Raw genomic sequence first — 25228 nt, 5'->3', positions numbered from 1 at the left:
GATAATGTCTTTCAGCAGTTTTACAGTGGTATGAAGCTATTGACATCAGTGGAAAAAACCCTTCTGTCAGTGTAGGCTGCGTCTGCGCTACGGGATTATGATAGCATAGCTACATGGTGTAACTATGCCACTATAGTCTCTGTGGTTTATGAAATACCCTAAAGGAACACAAACCCAACACATTTCACTTGAATGTTCGATCCCACAATGTTTAAGGGGGTTTGATATTCAAAAAAAGGTATTTAATATGAGCTGTATCTTCCCTCGTTATTATTGCTGTGCAAAGTCCCCAGCACTACATTCTGCAGAATTTAAAGAAGGGTAGGATAGGGCTGGACATTCAGAAACAGGGCCAGATACTCAGCTGATGTAAATTCCATTGACTTTAATGAATCTAAACCAACTTACACCAGCTTAGGATCAAGTCTGGAATCTCTTACTATGCAGGAAAAGTTTGTATTCATATTAAGCCCAGTTTTCTCAGCTTCCATTAAAGTCAACAGGAATTAGGAATGTTCTCACTACTGGTGGGTTGACTGGATCCTAAATAAAAATGTCCACAGGGTGCATAACATGATACTTTATGTTGGTCCAACAAAGAATTTCCACAGGGTGCATAACATGATACTTTATGTTGGTCCAACAAAGAATTTTGGCATAGGCCCCTTTTAACCTTGAAAGCCCATGTATGTTACAGGTTGGTAGGCCAGGAGTTTTAAGAGGATTGATTGCAAAGGAGATACCTGGGACGACTCCTTTTGCTAACCTAAGTGATGTTATTGTTTTGCCTCCTGCTTTATAGGAAACACAGAGAATTCCCTGGACCATGCACAGTGGGAGCGCATACTGCTTCAGGTACAGGGTGGCTTGTAGATATATTGTCATAGGACCCTCAAATGTATCAACGAGGAGAAAATTTAATTATGAATTATTCATTATAAGCAGAGCTGGGCAAACAATTTCATTTGCAACTTTTGTTCGATGAAAAATGGCTTTTTTGGAAAAAATTTTCATGGGAAATTTTCAATTTTTTCAACATTTTTCATTTTTTTTGACAAAAAACAAAAAGGCTCCCCAACCCAAATAGAAAATATTCTGTTTTTCTAAACTGAAGCTGATTTGGTTTTGTTATTTTCAATTGTCTCTCTTGTTTGTCTCCCTTTTACCCCATTTTTTCACTCACAAGATAGAAGAGGGAAAAAAGAGATGGAGATGAGGGAAAAAGGGAGGGAAAGGGGGAAAACCAAGATCTGAAAAATGGTCATTTTTGGTTTTGAAAGCCAAAATATTTTTCGTTTTTCACTTTTCATTTGTGTGTTGAAAAATCAAGACAACAAAAACCTTTCAATTGTTTTGTGAAACAGCCTTACCATTGATCAATCAGCTCGAGTTATAAATAACTTCCTATTACCACTGGAAATTACACAGATCTTAACTGGAAAACTGGCGTGCTAATGCATGACAGAGGGACATAAAAAAGGATTCTTCTGTTTTATCTGCCACTAAAAATAAAATCTATGTGAAACCCAGAAGGGAGAAGAGACAAGACAAGGTTTGGTGACTGAATCTCATGCAGAATCCTGCGTGGTCGGAAAGGGTACTTTCCAACCTCATGTAAATCCAGACAAGGAACGTTTTTGTGGCAAGTGCTCAAAATGAAAGGAAAGACCATAGTGATAAATAAGCCTCAGAAGGTTTGGAGTTCTATTTGTGCTTGGATTACCCTCCAGAATTTCCCATTACAGACCAGCCTCATTTGAAAGTCTTTGGGCTGAAAAATCAAATAAGATTAGGCTTTGTTGTGAGGTTTCTGGTATTTCCTGGCTCCTGTTCAAAATTTGGGCCTGATACAGCAAAGTGCTGAGGGTTCTTAACCTCACGCTGACTTCAATGGGAGTTGAGGATGTGATCTAGGGACCTTTGGGTGTCCGCTGGCAGAGGGCACTGGGGTGCAAAGGGTTACAAGGATCCGATGGGTTTGATCTCTACATAATAGTTCACCAAAGGTTATCATGTAAGGTCTCTACTGGAAGCCCTATGCCATACTAATAATCATAATCATTGCAAAATATATGGATGGATAATATGTAAGGAATTATGTATGTATGTTAAAAATTATGCTCTGACGGTCTGTGAGTTGGGGCTGGTCACCAGAAGGTGGTAACAAGTTTCTTTCAGGCAGGAGATGCTTATCTGCATGTCTGACTATATGGAGACTGAATAATTGTATACTTTGCCATGGATGCTGATCAATTGAGCAAAATGCTAATCAAGTGATTGCAAAGTCCCAGAGGAGATTCTATACAGGAAAAAACCAAGCAATAGAGGGTATCCTATTTACAAGTGAAGACAATGGATGGTTGGAACTATATCTGGGGGTGCAGAGGTATGCTGCACTAGGTATCCTTCACCTAAGGGACAAACTACCAGCTGGCTTGTCTTATGAATGGAGGATCACATTTGGTCTGGCTGTTTAATGCTGAGAGAGAGACTTAGGGGAGCTATCCTTTGTGAGGCAGGGGAATGTTTTGTTAGTTAAGTTTAGGCTCTAGAAAGTGTGTTATGATTTTTTGTAGGCAACCATCTGTGTACTTTAATTCCACTTGCTACTTCTTGAATCTCTGTTCTTTGTGAATTGAGCTCCTACTTGTTTTCACTATATGTGTGTTAAGTGGAGCGGTGATGCTGAGGTGAAACTGGTAAGGTGGTGTGTAGCAAATCTGTGAATTCTGTTAGTGTTTCAGTGGAACAGACACTCGACATTCTGGGGGATGTGCAGTGGAGCCTGGATGGGGTGAAAAGAGCATGCTCGTGTTTCCTCTGGCTGATAGAGACAGGAGCTGACTTCTGACAGGCACAGAGGAGGCTTTCTTATGCTAAGGCCAAGTGGTAGTGAGATACCTCACAACCCTGAGTTCCCTTGAGAAGTGTCCCAAAGGGTCCATAGCACTTCAGAGAAGGTGCCTGGCCCTTTGTAGTACATGGCCCTTTGTTCAAAGTTCACTAGACCTATCATCCACCCACTAAGAAAATCACTCCTCAAAGGTCAGAGTTCTTGGCTCCATTTCATTTTCCAATTCACTGTCCCTCTGGGTTCAGGGACTGAGAGGAATCATTAGATGAAGGTTAAAGAACAACAGGCAGAGGAAGTCTGGGTTCTCGCTGTTTAAAGTTCTCAATAGGGAAGTAATCTTCCTATAACACCTGAATATTGGAAATGTTACAACAGAGATCAAGGAAGTAAAAAACCCCCCCAAACCAAAAATTCTTGTCACCAACCATCTGCTTTAACTCTTGTTTTACACACAGTTTCTAAGAACATCTCTGGAGATGATAGATGACAGTGCCTGGACCAGTCAGCTAAGCCTTGCGCTGAACCAGCAGATGGCCGGCTATGCCACCCCCTCCAAGGAGAAGGTTTGTTCTCTGTTAAAGCTTAGTTTCTAGTTCATTTCCCTTGGAGTTCTAGTTGGAGGGCTGCACCAGGCTTCTCTCAGCGCTTCATTATTTTATATTTTATTTTGCATATAAAATTTGCTTTTATTTGTTCCCTGCTCCCTTGCCCATACACATGCACATATTTGCTTGGAAAGGCTGTTTCTTGTACTGAATTGTTGGTTCCATGGCTGGGCTTGATTAGATGATCGGATGTTTCTGCTGCATACGTGCTTGCACCTGGCTCTGTTGTTCCTTTCGTGGAAGTGTGTGTTGCTGGGCTGGTTCTTTACTGATAGGCATGTTGTGGTGTTACTGATATCTTGGTGCTGGTGTCTTTCTTCTAGAGTTTCCTATATAAGGCTCTAGGAACTTCCTTGGCAGTTTGTCAGGACCTGGTCCACGTTAAATCACAGATTCAGAAATTTCTGAAGACAACGGATTATATGGAAGCTCCAGAGAGACAGGTGAGGACCCTGTTTCCCCCCCCGCCACCACACACACTTTACCAAGTACTCCCTAATGCTCCCTAGTTCTCAGTTGGTCTGTGACAGATGCCATTTTGCTTCATGTCCTCTTCATAGCTATTTCATTCAGTGCCTCCTCCCCTCGTATCTCAGGCCTGATTGGCACTTTACACCACATCAGGTGAAAGGAATGGGTCTATCAGGCACCTGGTCAGATTCACTAACCAATATTTTTCTTGGGTGACAGGGAATCATTTCCATCCTCGCATTCTCTGCCGAGAGTCACCTGGACCTCACCTTGAACACACTTCAGGAGTTTGGGGCTGCCATGAATAAGGTTAAGATTTCTGGGTTCATTGGCCGCCTGAAGGTAAAGGAGCCAGAAGGTTTTCTCAAACTTCCTCTCTCTCTAAACTAGTGACAGCAGCCCCTTGGTAGTGTCTGCTCTGGTCAGCTAATGTTGTCCCCCAATGGATGTGCTTTACATGATGCCTGCAGATAAGTAGAGAGGAGCACAGGCTGGAGCTGTGGTTCTGTGAAATGATTTTTAGCACGGACCACATCTGATGGCATGAGCGTCCCTCCCAGGCACAATGTGTGGGAACTACCTCAGTTGCTTGCATGGAAAAGTAGTTAATGTATTGTTAGCTGTTTTTTAATCCAGGTTTGCAGCTGGAAACGAGGAGGTGATGTGCAAACATGTAACTAACCAACCCGCTCTCTGCAGACCACCAGTGGTCTATGGATGACAACTATGGAACCTCTGATCTAAGGATAGAGCAGGAGACTAGGCCTCTTGGCCTCCATTGCTGGCTGTGCCATTTACTTACTGTTCAGCCTTAGGCAAGTCATTTAGCGCCTGATCTTGCACCCATCAATGTCAGTGACAAAGCTCCCATTTACTTGACTGGTGTAGGTTCAGCACTTTGGGCTCTCTGTGTCAGAGTTACCCAGTGGGTACGATGGAGATGCTAATACCTCCCTACCTCACACAGGTATTATTTTTCTTGAATAATTTTTGCAAGTGTGTTGAGATCTTCGGATTAAAAGGGCTTCGCAAGTGCAAGCTATTATTGCTGCTGTGAGCAATGCCTTGGTCAGCAGCAGTTCAGCATTTGTTTCTAGTGATGTTTCTAATTGTCCAGGACTACCACCATGGGAAAAGAGGCAAGACCCGCAGCACCCTGATGCTGACATACAGCAGTGTGGCTGTCCACGCTCCAAAAGATCAGCTTTTCTCTCGGGTGGAAGCAGACATCACAGGGAACATCCTTCACCATTACAGAACCAGTTGTCAAGTAAGAGTTTTTGCATGAAAGGTGTTGGGGGTATTACCCTGAAGATACAGCAATGGCCCCACTGAACCTGAATTTACAGAGAGAAGATTTATATTTTTAAAAATCTCCTCTGAACAGTAATTTGTCATGTATATCAATGAACGAAGCATGGGGCTCTCATTTGTTGTATCATTTTTGTTGCTCTTTGTATTTTCTCTATTTTTTCTATATTCTTCCAAAAGCCTCTAGAGCACAGCTACCCAATATTTCAGAAGCAATCACACTAACTTATATGTGTGTGTGTCTAGTTCTATCTCTTGCTATCCAAGAGAGACTAGCGCTAGCTCGTATTTAGTTTATTTGCTATAACTCTATTTCTTGGACTCTCAAATTCCCTTACCCCATATCTGTCTTCCTGTTTGTCTGTGTGCTCATTAGTTCTGCTTCCTAGGTGTATGACTGTCCTTTTGCTAGTACTGACTCTTGTCTCAGTGCATAGTTCTAATCTCTCCACATCACTGTGCCATTCAATTCTGCCCTGTATAACTAAGGCTCTCATTTAGCCATTGTCAAAAAAATTGATCACAGTTGAACCAAATTGACATCTTCCAGGAGTTCACAAATGAAAATACTTAGTAGGATGGCCCCTGATATTGACCATTGCAATATACTCACTCTGGTTAACATTTCCTGCTTTTTGGAGGATTTAACTATAGTGATTTCTCTCTGCTCCATATTCACCATCCAGGACGTTTTTAGGATGTGTTGTGTGGCACTGTATAAATAGCTGTTTTGCATTTCATTTTGCAGGTGCTGGGCATCAGTGTTGCAAACAAGGTAAATTTTAAATAATCCATCCTCAGCTTTTGCATTTACTATATAAAAGTTTCTTGTTTAAATTGCACGAAACTTGATTTCCCTGCTACATCAAGCAGGGAAACCTAGCTGCTCCAGTGTAAGTAGACATGGGTTTATTTGCTGAAGCTTGATTTTCTCTTCTGAAATGAGTGCAGAGCTAGGGTCTTTTGCTTTCTGGGGTCTGCAGACATTTCTCCTCTCCTGAGGCTAGATTTAATTCCTAATCTTAATCTTCTGGACTCTGGTTCTTCTCTCAGTTTCTCATATGGATCCTCTTGTTTCTCCTTCTGGAAATTTAGGACATGTACCTAAAATTAACCCTGATCCAGAGTGCCACAGAGATTAGCTGCGCCATTCTGGAGACCAAAGACTCCCAGGCGTTCGAATTCTCTTACAAACTGGAGCTCCTCGGGCACATGCTGGTGAGTGAGTAGGAGTTTTGAAGACTGAACTATAAAGGATTTTGTTGTAATGTAATGAGACTGGTTTTCCAGGTAGATGTCATTTTATCCATTGGCTGTGACTGTACTATTGCAATCTCATGAGCTACCTGCATGGCTCCCAGAGTGCTGGGCCCACTCTGAGCTTGGCAGGGATGCTGACCTATTGTGGGCTGTAACTGGAAGGAATGCGTTGTGTCTGGTGGGTTACCAGGATACAGCTTTCTGTCCTCTGGAGAGCCTGCAGATGGCCGTATGGTCCATTACTGGGGTGGAAACACTGTGTCTGTTTATTACAGGCCTGGCATAAGGCCCTGTTTCAGTGTGTGAGGGGGAGGCCTCTCTGCCTTTCAAATCCATTTCCCATTATTTATGTCTCTGTTCGTGCATTTCAGGACTTCATTCAAAAGGAACCACTGGACTCTCTGGCGTCTCCGGTTCGCTACAAGGCAATTCTTGCCATTGGACATCTGAGGTAGCTATTTCCTGACACATTTCTTGGCATTGTGATGTCTTCTCATTTGTTAATTCATGAGTATCAGGTTGGGAGCAAATCTGGAGCCTGCAGGGTTTGGCTCACGTGGTGTTCACCAGCAGAGCCTTGGTGTTTGGTTCATGGGGGTTTGAATGTGTCATGTCCATTTGGAGGTATGTCCTTGAAAGACAGAAGAGTGGAGGTTGTGGGGTGTGTGGTTGTATGGAGAAAAGTTCTGATGGGGAGGGAGGTATATGGCTAGCTGGCAAGGGGAAGGAAGCTTGTGGATTTTTTACTTGGAGATGGTAGTGAGTCTAACATATGACTTTTCTCTCTCTCTTTCTTCTGCCAGCAAACTCAAACCATCTCTGACCCTGGAGGAAAACCGTGACCTCCTCGATCAGTGTCTGAAGAGTTTATTTCCCCTTCCTCCCTTGGAGCAGATGAAAGAGGAAGGGGAGACAGCAAAGGATGCTCTGCATATACAGGTACATGACAACAATTCTCCTCTGGCATCTTCCACTGTGATCTCTGCTCAGCATACATGAGGTGATGGCAGTCACCCGGCACAGTTATGGTAAACTCACCCACACAAGTTATCTGGAGCTGTGCCTCACACCTTCTCTTCTGGTTTCAGTTGCTGTACGAGTGGTCCTTGGAAGCCCTTGGCGAGCTAATGAAGATCCTGCTTGAGGAAGCACCAACTCCAGACTGGTTCCAGGAAATGTTCCATGTGAGTAGCTCACTGCTCTGTGGTGGAGATTTGTTTCTCTCGTGACAATAGGGAAGGGTCAGAGATTTAGGGGCTCAAGCTTCCATTGTGGAAGAATTTTCCACAACTGGGTGAATTTTAGAGCGAGAGTCCCAAATTCATCCTGGGATAAGCGGGCGTTTGTCCTTTCGAAATCCATGGGAGTTGTTCCTCTTATGCCGAGGCTGGATTAGGATCATGTTCTTGCAATATAATTAACTCGACTTGGACAGGCAAGAAAATCACCACTACAGTAGCCAAATCCAAGAGAACAAGTTGAAACAGGTCACCTCTTCTAAGAGGAATTAATTGGGATAAGTCCTAGGTATGAAAACTCATTCAGAGGAGACTTCTTGTTCCTCGGACATGAGCAGAATATCTGTGAAGGGAGGGGTGGGGAGTTTGATGCACCTTCAATATAAAAAATGAAGTTATAAAAGGGGCTGGGCTGGGCTGGGGGATTTCTCTGCACTTGTTAAAATAAATAAAAAGAAACACTCCTCTCTGTCACTGTGCCACTCAGCATGGGCGAAGTTGCCCAGGGAAGAGAACAAAGCAGCAGAACATCAAACAGCATGCAATATAGTGAATGTGCTCGACAGCTCCCACCCGACAGTTTACAGCAGATATTATATACATAGGGCCAGATTCATCTCTCATGCAACTCCTTTGACTTCCGTGGAGTTATAGTACACCAGAGGTTAATCTGGCCCCTGGGACTTGTATATGTAAGGGGTTCTTTCATTAGGCATGTAAATCCTTTGCTACATGGAGGTCAGATGCTTTGGAGAGGGATTTTAGTGACAATTAAACCTGTTTAAAAGGAACTTTTAGGAGGGATTTTCTGGTGATAACTCTGTCCATTCCCCTGCTCTATCAACAGCTACTAGAGACATGGTTCAGTTCAGGGAAGGAGTGGGAGAGAGAAAGGGCCTTGCAGGCCAGCATCCAGCTTCTGACTGCCTATCAAGAGACAGTTAATAGCACAGTGAGTATAGTCTAACTCTTCTTGGAGCTGACTTCCCTGCCTATATCAGACCTGTTGCTCAGTGTGAATGCATGAGAAACTCTCCCAGGGCTGCAGCTGGGATCTCAAGGTGACTAAGGTCCCTCTGCTTCCATAAGAGAGAGGTTTACACAACAGTTCTGTGACCACATTCTGGGCAGACTGCAACAAATAGGGCAGGCAATTCCCCAAACTGGTGGTTTATTCTATAATTAGATTCACCAAGCCAGTAACAAAAGAGCTTCCACACTGGTTAACAGGAAGCCAAACACAGGCCCCTTTAGGCATTCCAGTCCTTGGCTCCCATCTAGATATCCACGTCTAATATAGTGAGGGGTTACTGAAAACCTGATTCACCATATGTGAGGTTCACCAATCCCGAAAGGCCAGACACTTATCCCCAGGTCAATATGAATCTCAGGTCTCACCAAATATTATGCTTGCAGTCAGCCAATCCTTAACAGGGTCATAACCAGACGTGATTTTTTGGTGGGACCTGTGGCTGACACAGACGGCCGGCTGAATAACAAGCACTTTCCCAAACTTCCTGCTTCCAGTCACCTGACTGGAAGCAGGAAGCCACCACTGAGAAACTAAGCTGCCAAATGCTTGGCCCTTGGCAACTGGAGTGTCTGGCAGCTTAGTGATTCTTGGCCGGTTGCTTTCTGAACTTCCAGTCATGTGATTGGAAGCAGGAAGTTTGGGAAGCCACCAGCCGAGAAAGCTCCAGTTGCCAAGGTAGTTTAAGCAGAGTTTGGGTGGGCCCACTTTCAAAATGGATGGGCCCTGGCCCACCTGTAACTATGCCCCTGATCCTTAATAACTAAATGTAAGATTTATTGTTAAAAGGAAAAAGAAGAGAGTTACAAATGGTTAAAAGATCAATATTTATACAAGTGACTTTCAGGGTTCACAGTTCAGTTCACTTTACATCTAAGCTCTCTTTGGATTCCGACCTACTGGGATGATTCCAGAAAGACTTTTACAAGACAGCAGTAAAGGAATAAAATGCTGTCTTGTAAAAGTCTTTCTGGAATCATCCCAATAGGTCGGAATCCAAAGAGAGCTTAGATGTAAAGTCTGCTAATCTTTCCATGCATTTTCCAGGGTATTCCAAATAATTATTTGGAAGATCTCCGTCCTACGGCTTACATTATCCCTGTTCAAAGTTTAGGCAGAGTAGAGATGACAGCATCAGGCCGAGGCTTCTCTTTTATGGCTTTCCTAGAAGGCTGACATGCCTTCTCACAAAAATTGTCATAGCAGGGCCTTCCCCTGAGGAAGAATAGGCAAAGCAGATGGCCTGTGGTCTTTTGCTTTGAAGCTAATCTTCTATTTCCGATGCATACACAAGTAAATTAGTTATATTCATTCACATAAGGCAATTAGCTGGCCTTTCATTATAACACAGATAGTTAAGCTGAAGGCTATGTAGATAATATTATTAGTTTCCCGCAGTATCTTACGTTTTTGATTTTAAGGTTAACTGGACACAGTTGCATACATAATTAAGACATGAAAGGGAATTAGTATCTACAAGCTAATTTGGTTACATTGTTAAACTTCTAAAATGATATAGATAAACGCAGACAAATACACTTAGCATCTACTCTTGATTTCTATTACTACAAATAAATGAACTGATGATTGCTAGTCTAGTACATTTCTTGAAATTCACATACAAGTGAATTGTCTTGATACAATTGCAGTGCCTCTTGTTAAGTTGTGATGGGTCATGCACTGGTCATGCACTGGTCTGCCAGTGTAACAAATACTAGTCTGCCAGTGTAACAAATAATTCTTGGTTCTTATGCTTCTAGCATGCCAAAGCTGAATTTCTATTTAATCAGATAAGAACAAAAAAACATAAGAATGGCCATCCTGGATTCCCCAGACCAATGATTCATCTAGCCCAGTATCCTGTCTTCTGACAGTGGTGGGTGCCAGATGCTTCAGAGGGAATGAACAGAACAAGGCAATTATCAAGTAATCCATCATCTGTTGTACAGTCCCAGCCCCAGCTTTTGGCAGTCAGAGGTTTAGGGACACCCAGATCATGGGGTTGTGTTCCTGATCATCTTAGCTAATAGCCATTGATGGACCTATCCTCCATGAACTTATTTAATTCTTTTATGAATGCAGTTCTATTTTTGGCTTTCACAACATCCCCCTGGCAATGAATTCCACAGTGCCTTGACCATGCATTGTGTGAAGAAGTACTTCCTTGTGTTTGTTTTAAACCTGGTGCCTATTAATTTCATTGGGTGACCCCTGGTTCTTGTGTTATATGAAAAGTTAAACAACAAACACTTCCTTATTGACTTTCTCCACAACATTTATGAATGTGTAGACCTCTATCATATTTCACCGCAATTGTCTCTTTTCTAAGATGAACAGTTCCAGTCTTTTTAATCTCTCCTTGTATGAGAAGTTGTCTCATACCCCTAATCATTTTTGTTGCTCTTCTCTGAACCATTTCCAATTCTAACGTATCTTTTTTGAGATGGGGGACCAGAACTGCACACAGTATTCAAGGTGTGGATGCACCATGGATTTATATAGTGGCATGTTTATATTTACTGTCTTATTATCTATCCCTTTCTTAATGGTTCATTTCATTCTGTTGGCTTTGTTGACTGCCGCTGCATATTGAGTAGATGTTTTCAGAGAATTTTCCACAATGGCTCACAGATCTCTTTCTTGAGTGGTAACAGCTAAATTAGACCCATCAGTTTGTATGTACAATTGGGATTATGTTTTCCAATGTGCATTACCCAGGTACAGTGCAGGAGTCAGAGGCACAATAAGGATGGCAAGTGATGTCTAGGACAGCCAGAGAACTTTCATTTTTTCATTCTTTTTTAATTAGACTCAAGAAAACTTTGATCAGTTTGGATCTCTGATTGGACTATTAGCACCATACAGTTGTGATTCACTGGCCACGTCCCGTCAGTGGGTAGCTGACTGTATCAGCTGCCTTCTCCATATACAAGGTGAGGACACCATGAGCAGGTATAAGTAACTCTTCACCTTCTTTCACTGTTGTAATGTCCATTTTTCTATCTTGTTCTTTCTGTCTTGTCTAGTGGCATTTAGATAACAGAGTGGTGGGCACCTTGTCAATGCCTACCTAGAAGAGAAGATTATGTTGTGTAAAGAGCCTAGCACACTTTTGGGAAATGTACAAATAATTATTCATTAAATAATTTGCATAAAGGTAGATAACTGCCAAATTCCTTAGGGCTTGTCTACACAGGGGGACACAGGAAAGTTAATCAAAATTAACTAAAGGTATAAGTTTAAAGTGCATTAGTTATATGGCATTAAACACGTATGTGGATTCTCTTATTCTGAATTAAAATAGTCTTAATTCATTTTAGTGAATAAATGAATTAAATTAAACTGAATTAAGGCCACATTTATTCTCAATAAGTGTATCCCCATAGGTGTTTAATAAAGTTTAACTAATGTGTTTTGAAAGGTAATTTGGATTAGCTTTCTTGAATATCTCTCTGTAGACAAGTCCTTGATATTTTCACCTTCCATTTTCACTCTCTTTACCCTCCCACTGGCTGTATTGTGAGGGTTTCCTGTGATAATTCCGTGAAATGAAGATCTTCCAGGAGCCATCTGTCATGAGCATTCAAAGCTGTTGGAGGAAGTCTAGGCCATTTTCCCCTTTCTGAAAGAGTAGGATATTCTTTGCACATCCAGTGGTTAGATGTAAAGGGATAGATCTTGGTTTTGGTTTAAGGCCATTTCCAATTATTATTATTAATCAGTCCTAAAACACAGTGTTGGTGATTAAGAAGTAGAATAAAGGAATTTAATCTCTGAGTGTACGAAATAGTAATTCCATCATTGTTTAGAAGTGAGTGACGAGCTGGGGTTTCCTGTTTAAGATTTTGTCCAGCCCCATCTCTTTTACAATGAAAGTTTGGTGCAGGGATTCCCCCCAATTTAGAACCTCGGATCAAACTGTGGGATTTGTGCTTGAATATTAGATTAGATTTAAATACCTCATACTGAGAGCAGAGAGGCTACTGAAACCAGACACACAGAGAGAGCTGCTCCAAGCAGAATACAGTGCCTGTTCAATCCTGTATCAGTCATAATAACTTACCATTGCTGTTAACTTTCAGATATTTAGGTGAAATCCTGACTTCATTAAAGTCAACAGGACTTTTGCCATTGACTTCAGTGGGGCCAAGATTACACACATAATGTTGGTAATAACATAGTGCGTGGATCTTCCTCTACGAATATCCATGGAGCAGAGGTTCAGTTTCATAAATCGTTACAGTACTTTTTCTCCTTTTCTCTATTCCAGGCCAATCCATGAACCTGGGGTCAGCAGAGGAGGAACTGAGGTGTCTCCGTGAGGCACTAACAGCTTCAGACTCTGAGGCTCTCTTTCAGGCATCTTCCAAAATGGCTAAGGTAACTGACTCAAAAAGCTTGTGTGGATATCCTAGTGACTGGGCACCATTCATTTTACATTGTTTTACGTTTTCATGATGTCTCTCCATACTTGGAGTGAGCTGTAGGAGCAGGGCATTCATTGCTAGTAATCAGTCAGATGCTTTACATAGATGTATGCTATGAATGCCATATAAAAACCAGATGCCACAGAATGTTATACCCCTATATACACACATCTATCTATCCATCCATTCATCCATCCAGGGGGAAAAACTGTGTTAGTGGAACATCAAGCTGATAAACCACCCAGTCTTCACTTTGTCACCTTGTGCGTTTGCCTCTGTTTATATAGTTTTATATTTGTGAAAAGATGCAGTATATAATAGAATACAAAAATTGGAAATTTACATCCTGTATATCCAGTAGTATGTTGTGCTAACTGTGCAACAGAGACTTTGTGTCTAATCTCAATATAGAAATCTGTAGAATATAGAAATGTAGCAACCATATAGACTATAGAGAGAATTTTATCCTGGGGTAGCCTGTAATCGCAAATGGTTAGCTAGACATGAGCCTAATTAACAATTTGCTGATGCATATATCTTTTTCCATATCGATCTTAGGCCTCCATTTTTAAAAGTACTGGAGCAGAATATTATTGCACTCTCTCTCCTGTTTTTGATTTGTTTCCAGGTTGTTAGTGAGTACTTTCCCTCAGAACAGGCCACAGACTTTATTGAGGCCATATTGGATGGTATGCTGTCCACTAGCCCCACCTGTGCCACAGCAGCTGGTCTGTGGATGAAGACCATCCTGAAGGAGTGTGGCAATACCATGCTGGATGAGGTAAAACTAGAAGCTGGAAAGGTTTTCTGCATGAAATCTGGGCTTTTAAATCTTTGCCCTCATGTGTAGTGAACAGAAGTCTTGCTGTTTCTCCCTCTTGGACATAATAAAGTCAATGCCATCTCGGTTCCTATCCTGAGATAGACAATGGCAGAATCAACTGCAGTAGATAGAGATAATCTAAGGGAAAAGAAAGATGGTTGGTAATTTATTTGTCTAGCTTGTTGCCACAGTTTTCAGCCAAGAAAGGCTTGAAGAAACAGACTCTGGGTAAAATACAACAAGACAGAATGACTGGCATTCGGAGGTATCCAGATATTAGGATGCCTACAGCTGAGGGCTATGTGTCTAAAAACAGCAGTGTAGGCATTCCCAGTCAGTTTGGAGCCTGAACTCTGTGATGCTCCCTCACTTGCTGGGTTTCAGAGTCTGGGCTCCAGCCTGAGAGGGAACATATATACTTTTAACCCAGTAGGGCAAGTCCCATGAGTCTAAGTTGACCCGGGCTCTGAGACTCACTGCTGTGGGATTTTTTTGCTTTGTAGATGTACCCTTTAAGAACAGAAGGAGGGAGGGAGAAAGCTATAGTGTCTTTGGGATCCACTATTTTTATGCTTTTTTCTGGAGCCCAGTGCATGAGAGCTAGATGAAAGGAGCACTTCACAAATCTAACAAGGCTGGTGAATGGCTTGAGGACACTGAACAGCACCTACCCGCGCAGCAGAACTGCCATGTTTGCACAGTGTTTTGAAGATAAAGGCTAGGATTGAATATTAGAAGTAGTCACCTGTTCATAGTTCCAGGCGTTGGCACATTGTATTTAAAGCATTTGCAAATTTTGTGCTTGTCATTGTTTATGAACTGTGCATCCTTCGAGGCAAATGGTCAGATTTAGCTGCTTAAAACACACCTGCAAAATCTGTGCATGCAACGCTTTCTTTTGTGCACACAAACTGGTTTATTTAATGCAGAGCTGGGCACCTCCACATTAAATTATCTGGTATGTATATCTGTGTGCCAATATTCATTTTTACAGCCAGCTCTGGGCAGAGGTATGTACAAGTTTTGTGGGTTAAAGTTATGCAGCCACATTTGAATATTTATTTCTTAAAGAGAAAAATTTCTAAAAAAAGCAGCAAATTGCTAAATTGCTGAATAATGGTTTTGATTCTGCAGAATGAATGGAGAAAATGAAAAAAAGGACACTTTTTTCTGGTTTTGTTCTTTCCAGGTGCCAGATATCCTGGGTATAATATATATCCGCATGCCTACTGTCCAGCAGGGCAGCTTGAGGCAGTTCTTGGTGGAGGCAGTGTCCATTCTAGCTCACCATCACCTCGAGGCAGTGATCTCCAGCCTTCTCAGCAAATGTCTGCCTATGGACAGGTATATACCGCTACCTACCCTCTTCATCTTGGTAAAACTTTTACATGGATTCCAGAGCTTCAATGGGAGATGTAGGGCTTCGTTTAAGCAGCAGATGGTTTGGGATAATTCCTAAAGGTTAACAGCTTGAGTCTTTCTGCAGAAAGGTCCAAGACCATGTCAAGGTGGAGGGCGGGGAGAAATTAAGTGTCAGTCTGTTTCCATTAATTAATAGCTGCTTTGGCATCCTAAACACCCATCTTAGTGGCATAACTGGAAACAGATGTCTTTCTAGACACCTGACCTGATCCTCATCCTGGAAATTAGCAGTGGCTGTTGGTTTCCTGGTAGCATGACAACTTCAAGTCCAAATCCCTGGCTGATTAGAAAGAATATGGCTAATATTATTATCAGAACTTCACTCGGTAGATGGAGTTGCCATCCTTGTTACTTAAAAACTGAATTGGAAGCAAATCCATCATTTCATTCAAAGATTCCTAACTGAGTTATCAGTGCCGGAATCTAGCCTGTTTCTGTCTGAGTATCTCTTTTGCAACATTTGTGAAGGGTACATGGGATGGCCATGAATATTCGTTCTCATAGTTGTATGTCCGGTTAGTAGGAATATGTTTTTTCTTTCATCAACTTGCCTCCCAAATCATAGATCTTTGGGAGCCACATGCTCATGATTCCATATTTACTGGGAAGTGGGAAAACAAGAACTGAGGCTGGGGCTTGGTGTCCTGTCCTTATATATAAATAGTCTTCTGAAGCCTAGTATTAATGGTCAGGCTGTAATAAGATCATGTCATTTAGCCTAGTTATGGAATCATAGATTAGGGTTGGAAGGATCTCAGGAGGTCATCTAGTCCAACCCTCTGCTCCAAGCAGGACCATCCCCAGCTAAATCATCCCAGCCAGGGCATTGTCAAGCCTCACCTTAAAAACTTCTAAGGATGGGGAGATTCTACCACCTCCCTAGTTCTGTAAATGGACATTCAATATTTAAACATAAGGAGTGTATAAGGAGGACAACACTCCTAACTTACGCATCATAAAGGAGAAAATGTGATCTTTACTTAAATATGATGCATTCAATCTGAGCCACAAGAGTATCCAGGGGTCACATGTAACTTCTGTTAAATTGCAGTGACACCACTGAGCTGTGGAGATCTCTGGGTGGAGACTCCTTGTTCACCACTCAGGTCCTTCAGATCCTAACAGATAAAATAAAGAACCCAACAAGCCAAGAAGGCAGCATCAACTCAGAGACTGAAACTGACAGGCAATTGGCAGCTGCTGAACCTCTCACAGTAAGTTAGATGACAGACACATCTTTTAGGCTTTTCTCCATCCTGTGACAGTCCTGCTGATGGAAAGCCATGCAGGTACTTCTCCTCTCTTGTACTGTTTCCCTGATTCCAGCTCTGCTTTCTGTGGAACAGCTTTAGAGTACATGGCTGATTTACTTAATAACATCTGGCAATTAGACAGTCTTTGAACCAGATGTCTCAGTGCTTTGCAAATATTCCTTAGGACTCACAAAATGCCTTGGTAGGTCATACACATTTTTATGGCTGTGGGAAACTGAGGCACAAGTTAAATGGTTGCTTGCAGTCATTCAGCAAGTTAGTGGCAGGAGTGAGAATTTAGTACAGCAGATATCAAAAGGGAAGAAGCTGTGACGGTGTTGAGAAGAGACCTCTTTTTTTAAACCATGCTCTCCTTTCAGGCAACATGTGCCATCTTTGAGGTGGTGTCAGCATTGCAATCTAGCAAAGCCGTGCAGGAGCTGCTCCCAGAGTTGTTTGCTGTTCTCCTGCAGCAGGTCAGCCGAACCCTAGGACAAGAGATGCCTTTGCCCAAGATGAGCAGCCGGAGGAGGCTATTCCGAAAAGGACAACAGCTATGCGTGGGCGACCCTTGCAGGTAACTAGTAGGAAGGGAGAGAAAGAGAATTCCAGTAGGGTTGTGTGACACTTTCCAGAGATTTCCAGGTTTGTGAGGCACCACTCAACACCATTTGCCCTTAGCGTAAGGAGCTCTTCTCTGTGCTTGCTATGGGTCAGCTCCCAGAAACCACCGGACTCTGGCAACACAAAGTCACCTTCCAGGTCTCTGTAGGCCTTGCTCTCTTTGTACAGGTCAGTGATAGGCACACACCAACTTCCAAGTCCTCTGACTGTTCTGTATAGTGTCCAGCCCTTTGTCCACTGAACAACCCACAGAATTACCAGACCTGCTCTTCCCAATGTAACATTACACACCAGCTGATTAGTTATACTTTAGAATACAGCTCTGCAAAATACACAGCACTTAGGTATATTTATAGTGAAAACAAGGTTAGATGTATTATCAAAGAACAGAGATTCCAGTGATCATGAGTAAGAACACTGGAAACAAATGATTATATATAAAACAAAATCATAACACACTCCTAAAGACTAAACTTAACTAACAGGTTAGCCTCCTATCTAAAGAAGTTTCTCACCCAAAGTTCTCAACCAAGCCAGGGGAGACCCATCTTTCAAGAAGCAAACTTGCTGTCCATTTACTTCCGAGGTGAAGGATGCCAGTGTGTCTTCTTCGTCCCCCAAATATACTAGAACAAACCTTTGATGTGTACCTCAAAATACGGTCCGCACCCCCTGTTTACTTCTTCCTTTTGCTTTCCTTTCTTTGAAGTGCTCACATTAGCATTCAGTTCAGACTTGTGAGGGGAGGCCCATTGTGTACCATACAATGCTTAATGGAGATGTACACAGACAGATACCTAACATTTCTTGCCTGAAAGAGAACCTGTTTTTCACCTTTTCTGGTGACCAGTCTCTAGACACAGACCTTAAGAACACAATCTTCAGTATATATATGTAATTCCTTACATGACATCCGTACATGAGTGTCACAGTGATATTGATGACCAGTGTGACACTAGCTTTTATTTGAAACTCACATGGCACTATTTTAGTAAACTGGAATGTACGTACCAGACCCCTCTGCACCCACTCTGTGCCCTTTGCCAGTTAGCACTAAGAGATTCCTGAGTCGTCGGCTGACTTCAGCTCTGGTAGTTCATTAATGTATGTTTCCCACCAATCTCACAGTATTATTAGTTTCTATTATTGTTGGTGTTTCTTTATTCAGTGCCAACAAGGTGCTGAAATGACAGATTTAATGGTTTTATGATGTCTCTGAATTTTCCTAAGAAACCAGGATCTAAACTCTGTACGTGGCAGGGGAGTGGGTTTAAAACAAACATAAGGAAGTATTTCTTCACACAACACACAGTCAACCTGTGGAACTCATTGCTAGGGGATGCTATGAAGGCCAAAAGTAACTGGGTTCAAAAACAAATTAGATAAGTTCATGGAGGATAAGTCCATCAGTGGCTATTAGCCAAGATGGTCATAAATGCAACCCCAAGCTCTGGGTGTCTCTAAGCCTCTAACTGCCAGAAGCTGGGACTGGATGATGGGATGGATCACTTGATGATTGCCCTGTTCTGTTCATTCCCCTGTAGTATTTGGTAACAACCACTGTTGGAAGATAGGATACTGGGCTAGATGGACCACTGGACTGACCCAGTAAGACCGTTTTATGCAGTGGCCACAATGAGCCAGGTTTTCAAACATGGGGGCCTAAGTTATATCCACAAAACTTGAATGTGTTCACCTGGGTGGGTACCTAGCTATGTGATTGCTGCCTTTGCAGACACAAGTGTATATTCTGCTCATGCTGTGGGCCCATGTGCAGGCCCGTTTTAGGTATCTATATGTGATGGGACAATGTGCTATGTCCTGGCCTTTTCCATGAACACAGACTGCTCTGAGTCCTTCTTGCTTGTAAACAAGCACGTTTATTTGCAGTATTTTAATCCCTCCACCAAAACATACCCGTGTCTCCAGACCTTGACATTGCATCTCTACTTTCTAACCCCTTTTGCAAAATGGGCGGATGGTAGGGTGTTTCTACTCAGCGAACTCCCTTTGTCAAGTTCTCCTAGTCTTCTATTTCTTTCCTGAGCACTCACTCCTGTGTCCTTTCATAAAGCTTCCCTGTTTGTGGGCTAATTGGCTCATTGACTCACTAGCTCCAGTCTGGCCTGGTGACCAGGTACACCTCTGTCCAGTTAGACCTTCTCCAGTGGGAAAGGAGGGAGAGAACCTAATTAGTACCAATAGTCTCCAGCGTGCTGGCTCAAGTGCTAGCCCTCAGCACTCTGTCACATACCTCTCCGCATTTCCCAGAGGAAAGGTGTTTATTCCCCTACCTCCTTTTCTGGAGGTACTACTAGGCCTTTGCCCCTCCTTGCCTGCAGGGTGTTCATCTTGGATCCTTTTATAGTGGCCATCCGTCTTCCACCCACAAAAATCACATTTGGTCCATATAATTTGGTCTTTGCCCGCAGGTCATCACACCAAGGGCAGCCCATTGAGCTATTCTCCCTGCCTATGCCCTCTTTGTTTATTGGTGGGGTCGGTTCTTGCCCCTTTGCCTCCTGGTTATCCTGGGCCTCTCTTTCCCCTGTCCCTCCAAAGTGCTCTAGAGATGCCTGCTCCTGAGATCCTGGGGGAAGGTCTCTGATGACTGTTTGACTCCAATGGATGATCTTAAATCACCCTTACCCCTCAACCTTTGTTTTCTTTCTCCTTCCCCTTGTCTCTTGGGGGACTTCTCCGTCCTCATTTTCTCAGTGGTTTCTAATCTCATGTCTGGCTTCTTCCAGCCCCTTTACATTTATTTCCTCTTTACCTGGCCCTGCAGGTTTTATTTCCACCCTCCTGGGCCCCTGTATGTGCCTTGGTTTCCCTGCTGGGAAGGAATCCCAGTCTGTGCCCAGTAGAAGGGAGTGGGGCAATCCATCCACTATCCCTACATGTTTCTGCCTAAACTTCCCCTTGATTTCCAGGGGCACCTCTCCCATGGCGCAGAATTTCTTGTTCCCATGTACACATTCAATTTCAACCCAAGCTCTGGGAAGTGTCCAGTGGGGTTTCAGTAACTCCTGCCTGATTGGCAAACTGTGCTGACTAGTCCCGTTGATGACTCCTCCCTACCATTACTGAGATGGTAGGTATTTTCTTTCCTCTTCCCTGTCAGGGGGTCTCATCCCAACCACAAAATTGTGCAAACCCACTGTCCATTTATGGACAAACTCTTTTTAGATGTTCTTCACATCCACATTGGAAACACAGTGTAGGGCTCCTCCCTCCTCTTCTCACTGCCCTTCCCAGCTGGTCCTTCTCCTCAGATCTAGTCCCTTAAACCACTGACTCACCCTGTGAATATCTGCAAATTCCTCTGTATATATAATTGTGGTGTCCAAATTAATTGATTTATTCTGCCTAATCCATATTCGGGTGTTCTCAGGGAGACTCTGAAGAAACTTCCAGAATCATGGAGTCTATAATCTCCCACACAATTTGGGTATCCGGCTTTACCAATGAGTGGCCCAATCTGTTAATTTTTGTGTAAATGCACAGAGCTGTAATCCGTCAGTCAATCCGTCAACTCTAAATTTCTGGTAGTATTTTTCTGTGGACAGGCTCCACGTGGTCCAGCATGCCTTAACCATGTCATAATCTCTCACCTGCTCATAACTGAGAGCCATATATGGGACTTGTACTTCCCCGGTTAAATAGGGTGCTAGTCAAATGGCCCACATTTTTCGGTCCCTACCCAAGTCCTACAGCTGCTCTTTCAAAAGTAACCAAAATTGCCTCAGCATTGTCTGCAGATTCCGTCTTACAGAGTCCTATCCTCTGTACCCGATTTCCATTTTCTGGCTCAGGACTCAAACTTTGGAGGAGTTGTTGCTATACCTGGGCTTGCTTCTGTATAAATTCCTGCAGGCTCTTTTGCTGCTAAGTCTACCAGGGAAGCAAAGACAATTAGTGTTGGAATGTCTGCAGGGTCTTCTACATTTTTCTTTACTGCTCCACCACCCATTGCAGCATTCCCTCTATCACCTGAACTGCAAAATCTCTACACCATCTTCTCCGTCAGGTTCTCTACTTGCATAGATGCAGGCAAATCCCAGATGAGCCCCCAACTGTGACAGAGTGGTGTGGTATACCCCTACCTCTTCCACAAACACAGACCACTCTGAGACTTTCTTGCTTGTAAACACCACTGTGTAGTCTGTTTACAGTGATTTAATCCCCCCACCAATGCAAAGCACCTTTACATTGTATCTCAACTTTCTAACCCCTTCTCCAAAAGGCGGAGGGAGCAGGGGCACAAGGTGTTTCCCCTCAGAGAATTCCCTTGTCAGGCTTCCCTAACTTTTTGTCTCTTTGTTTCTCTTTTTCTGTTCCTCTCAAAGAACTCCTTCCTATGTTCTTTTATACAGTTTCCCTGTTAATGGGCTAATTGGTTCATTGACTCACTAGCCCCTATCTGGCTGGTAAGCAGGTACACTTCTGTCCAAGCAGGCCTTCTCTGTGGGACCTTATTTGTACTAATGGTGACCAGAGTGCTGGCTCAAGTGCTAGTCCCCCTCAGCACTCTGTCACATCATATCTGGAGATATGGCCAGAAAGGTCCATAGTGATCATCACACTTGTGATCATTACACTTTATGCCCCCAGCTTTTGGATCCTGATCATATACCTTTTCCATATCACTGAACTCTGCTAATGCCCATACTCCTTGCAGATAGGGGAAAAATGACTGTAAAATGTTGTCCCTAGCAAAACAAGTCTTATGAGCCTGAAACTTTCCTCCTGGCTTTGAGTCCTTCCTGGGACATTGGTCTCCATGCTACTGTCAATGGATGAACTGTCAATGAACAGCGCACCTGACAAGTAATTAGGGTTTCCTGACTCTGCTCAGGCTGCACCTTACTATTGACTGCTGCATTTCTGTGCCTCTCTTTTTCAGGCTTTCTATCGAAGCATTAGAGTCCGTGCTTTTCAAGGGTGTGAATGAGAGACTGGTGAGAACGCTCAGGAATCAGAGAACTTGGGTTCTTCTTGAGAATCCCGAGACTCACCATGAGGGGGTGTGTCTGCTGGTCAGGTAAGAGATCTAGGAGGTGTCATTTTGTTCTTGGGGATCAGTAACAAATAGAGTGGCTGAGAGGGAACTTTCAGTTTATAACTTTGTGGGGGTTGCCCTGGACTGGAAACACACAGCTCCCACTCATAGATATGCGAGTAGTAAGATCAGAGCAGCCGAGTTTTTGAAGTGAGCAATCTATCCCATAAGTGCTTCCTTTTGTCTTCCAGTGTTCTGCTAAGATCTGAACTAATAACACCTGAGATCATACAGAGCCTCCTCCCATGGCTGAATTCCCCAACAGAAAATTGGCGAGTTACCAGCACAGCTTTCTTTGCCCAGGTAAGACACAGTGCTCAGAAGAGCAATTTCACCATTAGGTGTTGTCTGTGGTATACCGTTCTTTGGGGAGTTGTACAGTTGAGTTCATAGGAGTAATTGTTATTTTAGATAGTAAAATGGGTGCTCCTTGATATGGAAACCTCACAAGGAACTTCACAACACCTTTCTGAGTTATTCTCTCTCTGTTATTTTTATTGCTGTCATTGCCCATGCTAGCTACACAGCAACTGATGCTGGTTGAGAGGGAAAGTGAGAGAGATTTAGATGTGGTTTGAATGACTGAACCTCTTCTGACAAGTCCTAGTGCTGATACTAACCAACAGCTCCTGATTTTGCTCTAACTCAACAGATCTTCTGAATGAACCCAGAGTCCTAATATTATAAAACAAGCAACATTTAAATATATTAACATCCATCTTAGGTTCTCTTTACTGTAGTGTCTGAGTACCTCACAGTCTTTAATGTATGTATCCCCCACAACACTCCTATGAGATAGAGAAGCATGATTATTCCCATTTTATACAAGTTATACAGGAAGTCTTTGATGGAGCAGGAAATTGAACATGGGTCTCCTAAGTCCTAGGCTAATGTGCTAACTACTCGGCCATCCTCCCTCTCTACATCCTTCCTCTAACATCTGCATCGTATTTTCCACTTACGCTAAACAACTATCTTAGGGGCTCATCTGATTCTAAGCAAAATAATCTGTGTGTGCCTGTGGAGGGCAGTATCTGGGCTTTGCAGCTCCTTACAGGCAGCCGTGCGGTCCTACTACAGCCTACCCCAGTAAAGGAACCACAAAGGTGGATCCTCCAGGCCTGCCAAGAGAGGCCTCATGGAAACAGCCAATCATAATTCATCAGATTCAGATAAAAGGGCCTTAGCAGGTCAGTTCCTGGAAGGAACTGGATGGGAAAGGAAGAATGCTGCTCTTTGGCCACAGGAGCTCGAGGGATAGCCAGAATTTGTTTCTGGCTGCATTTGCTTAAGCTAGATTTGCAGGGAGAGTGTCTCTAAGAATCTTAATCCTGAAGTGAGGATGAAGCTGAAAGTGGCCCAGTAGGAAGAATCAGCAATGAACTGAAATTGATCAGTGCCTAGCTGCTGTTTATAGGGTCCATGGAACCCAGAGTAGTGGGCGGGCCTAGGGTCCCCTACCAGCCACAGTGTCATAAACCCAAGAAGGGGACAAGGCTTATGGAGAGCCTGAACAAAAGGCAGAATTTAAGGGGCCCAGAGCCAGGGCTGAAGACCTTAGCGAGAGCAATGGGACTGTTCTTTACTACCCCAGAGGGGTTCATTTGGACTTTGGGACTTGACCGGAGGACCGAGTCACCGAAGACCCAGCAAGGTCATCTGGCAGAGGGAACCAGGGGTGAGAAAAGGACTGTAGTACCATACCCAGCCACTAAGAGGAGCTCAGTGCCCAAAAGGAAAGCTCAAAGCCCAAAAGGAAAGTTTTTAAGGTATTACTCATTCGTGTGGAATAATAAAGTTCCTGTGTATTACATGTCTGCTCAAATTACATTCTCAGTCTTAATGAACATATTGGAGCTAACAGACATGTTGATTTTATTTCAGCTAATGAGTGATCCCATGCTCAGGGAGAAGAAGTTCCTTAAGTCTGTCTTACACATCTTGGAAGCAAAAGCACATGATATGAACAGCATTGTCCGTCAGATGGCTGTAAGAGGCCTTGGAAATTTAGTCTATGGGGCTCCTGACAAGGTAAGATAGACTACTGAATAGAATGCAGCATAACTAGAGAAACCAAGGGAAACAGTTGTGCAGGGTTTACAAATTCTGCTCTCTCTCAAACTCTCTTTGAAGTCAATACAGAGCAATCTGGATCCCTTGGTAAACTGGGCTTAAGTAAACAATATGCACTTTAATATGACCAATGTAAATGTATACATCTAGGAATGAAGAGCACAGGCCATATTTATTTGATGGGAAACTGTATCTCTGGAAGCAGTGACTCTAAAAAAAACTTGAGAATCATGGTAGATAATCAGCTGAACATAAGCTCCCAGTGCAATGTTGTGACCAAAAGGGCTAAGGTGATCCTTGAAGGCATAAACAGAGGGATTTTGAATAAGAGTAAAGAAGTTATTTTACCTTTGTATTTGGCACTGATGTGACCACTGCTGGAATACTGTGTCCAGATCTGGTGTCCACAATTCAAGAAGGATGTTGATAAATTGGAGAGAATTCAGAGACGAGTCACAAGAATTATCAAAAGATAGGAAAATATGCCTTTATTGATAGACTCAAGGAGTTCAATCTAGTTAGTTTTACAAAGAGAAGGTTAAGGGACGACTTGAGGACAGTTTGTAATTACTTACATGGGCAACAAATATTTGATAATAGGCTCTTCACTCTAGCAAACAAAGATGTAACAAGATTCAATGGGGGAAAATGAAGCTAGACAAGTTCAGACTGTTAATAAGGCATACATTTTTAATGGTAATTTTAATTAACCATTGGAACGATTAACCAAGGCTTCTGGTGGATTCTTTGTCACTAGCAATTTTAAAATTAAGAG

The 25228-nt window shown here is 42.9% G+C and overlaps 1 protein-coding gene across 1 annotated transcript in view; it reads left to right on the top strand.

Annotated features, from left to right (window-relative positions):
* LOC137165945 (maestro heat-like repeat-containing protein family member 2B) overlaps positions 1-25228 on the top strand; it is a 55144-nt gene that overhangs the window by 24091 nt on the left and 5825 nt on the right. The window contains exons 18-37 of the mRNA XM_067567489.1: positions 803-855; positions 3310-3417; positions 3783-3902; positions 4150-4272; positions 5048-5200; positions 5990-6016; positions 6337-6459; positions 6873-6952; positions 7305-7440; positions 7590-7685; positions 8587-8691; positions 11579-11702; positions 13040-13149; positions 13825-13977; positions 15209-15363; positions 16493-16655; positions 17075-17271; positions 22225-22362; positions 22572-22683; positions 24265-24411. Coding sequence (XP_067423590.1) covers positions 803-855; positions 3310-3417; positions 3783-3902; positions 4150-4272; positions 5048-5200; positions 5990-6016; positions 6337-6459; positions 6873-6952; positions 7305-7440; positions 7590-7685; positions 8587-8691; positions 11579-11702; positions 13040-13149; positions 13825-13977; positions 15209-15363; positions 16493-16655; positions 17075-17271; positions 22225-22362; positions 22572-22683; positions 24265-24411 — 2423 coding nt within the window. The remainder of the gene's footprint in view (positions 1-802; positions 856-3309; positions 3418-3782; positions 3903-4149; positions 4273-5047; positions 5201-5989; positions 6017-6336; positions 6460-6872; positions 6953-7304; positions 7441-7589; positions 7686-8586; positions 8692-11578; positions 11703-13039; positions 13150-13824; positions 13978-15208; positions 15364-16492; positions 16656-17074; positions 17272-22224; positions 22363-22571; positions 22684-24264; positions 24412-25228) is intronic.

This window comes from Emydura macquarii, unplaced genomic scaffold, assembly GCF_026122565.2.
Source record: "Emydura macquarii macquarii isolate MOO-44397 ecotype Brisbane River unplaced genomic scaffold, CSIRO-AGI_Emac_v2 contig_318, whole genome shotgun sequence".
Lineage (NCBI taxonomy): Eukaryota > Metazoa > Chordata > Testudines > Chelidae > Emydura > Emydura macquarii.
The sequence above is the reverse complement of the archived record's forward strand: the minus strand, read 5'-3'. Positions and strand labels throughout refer to the sequence as shown.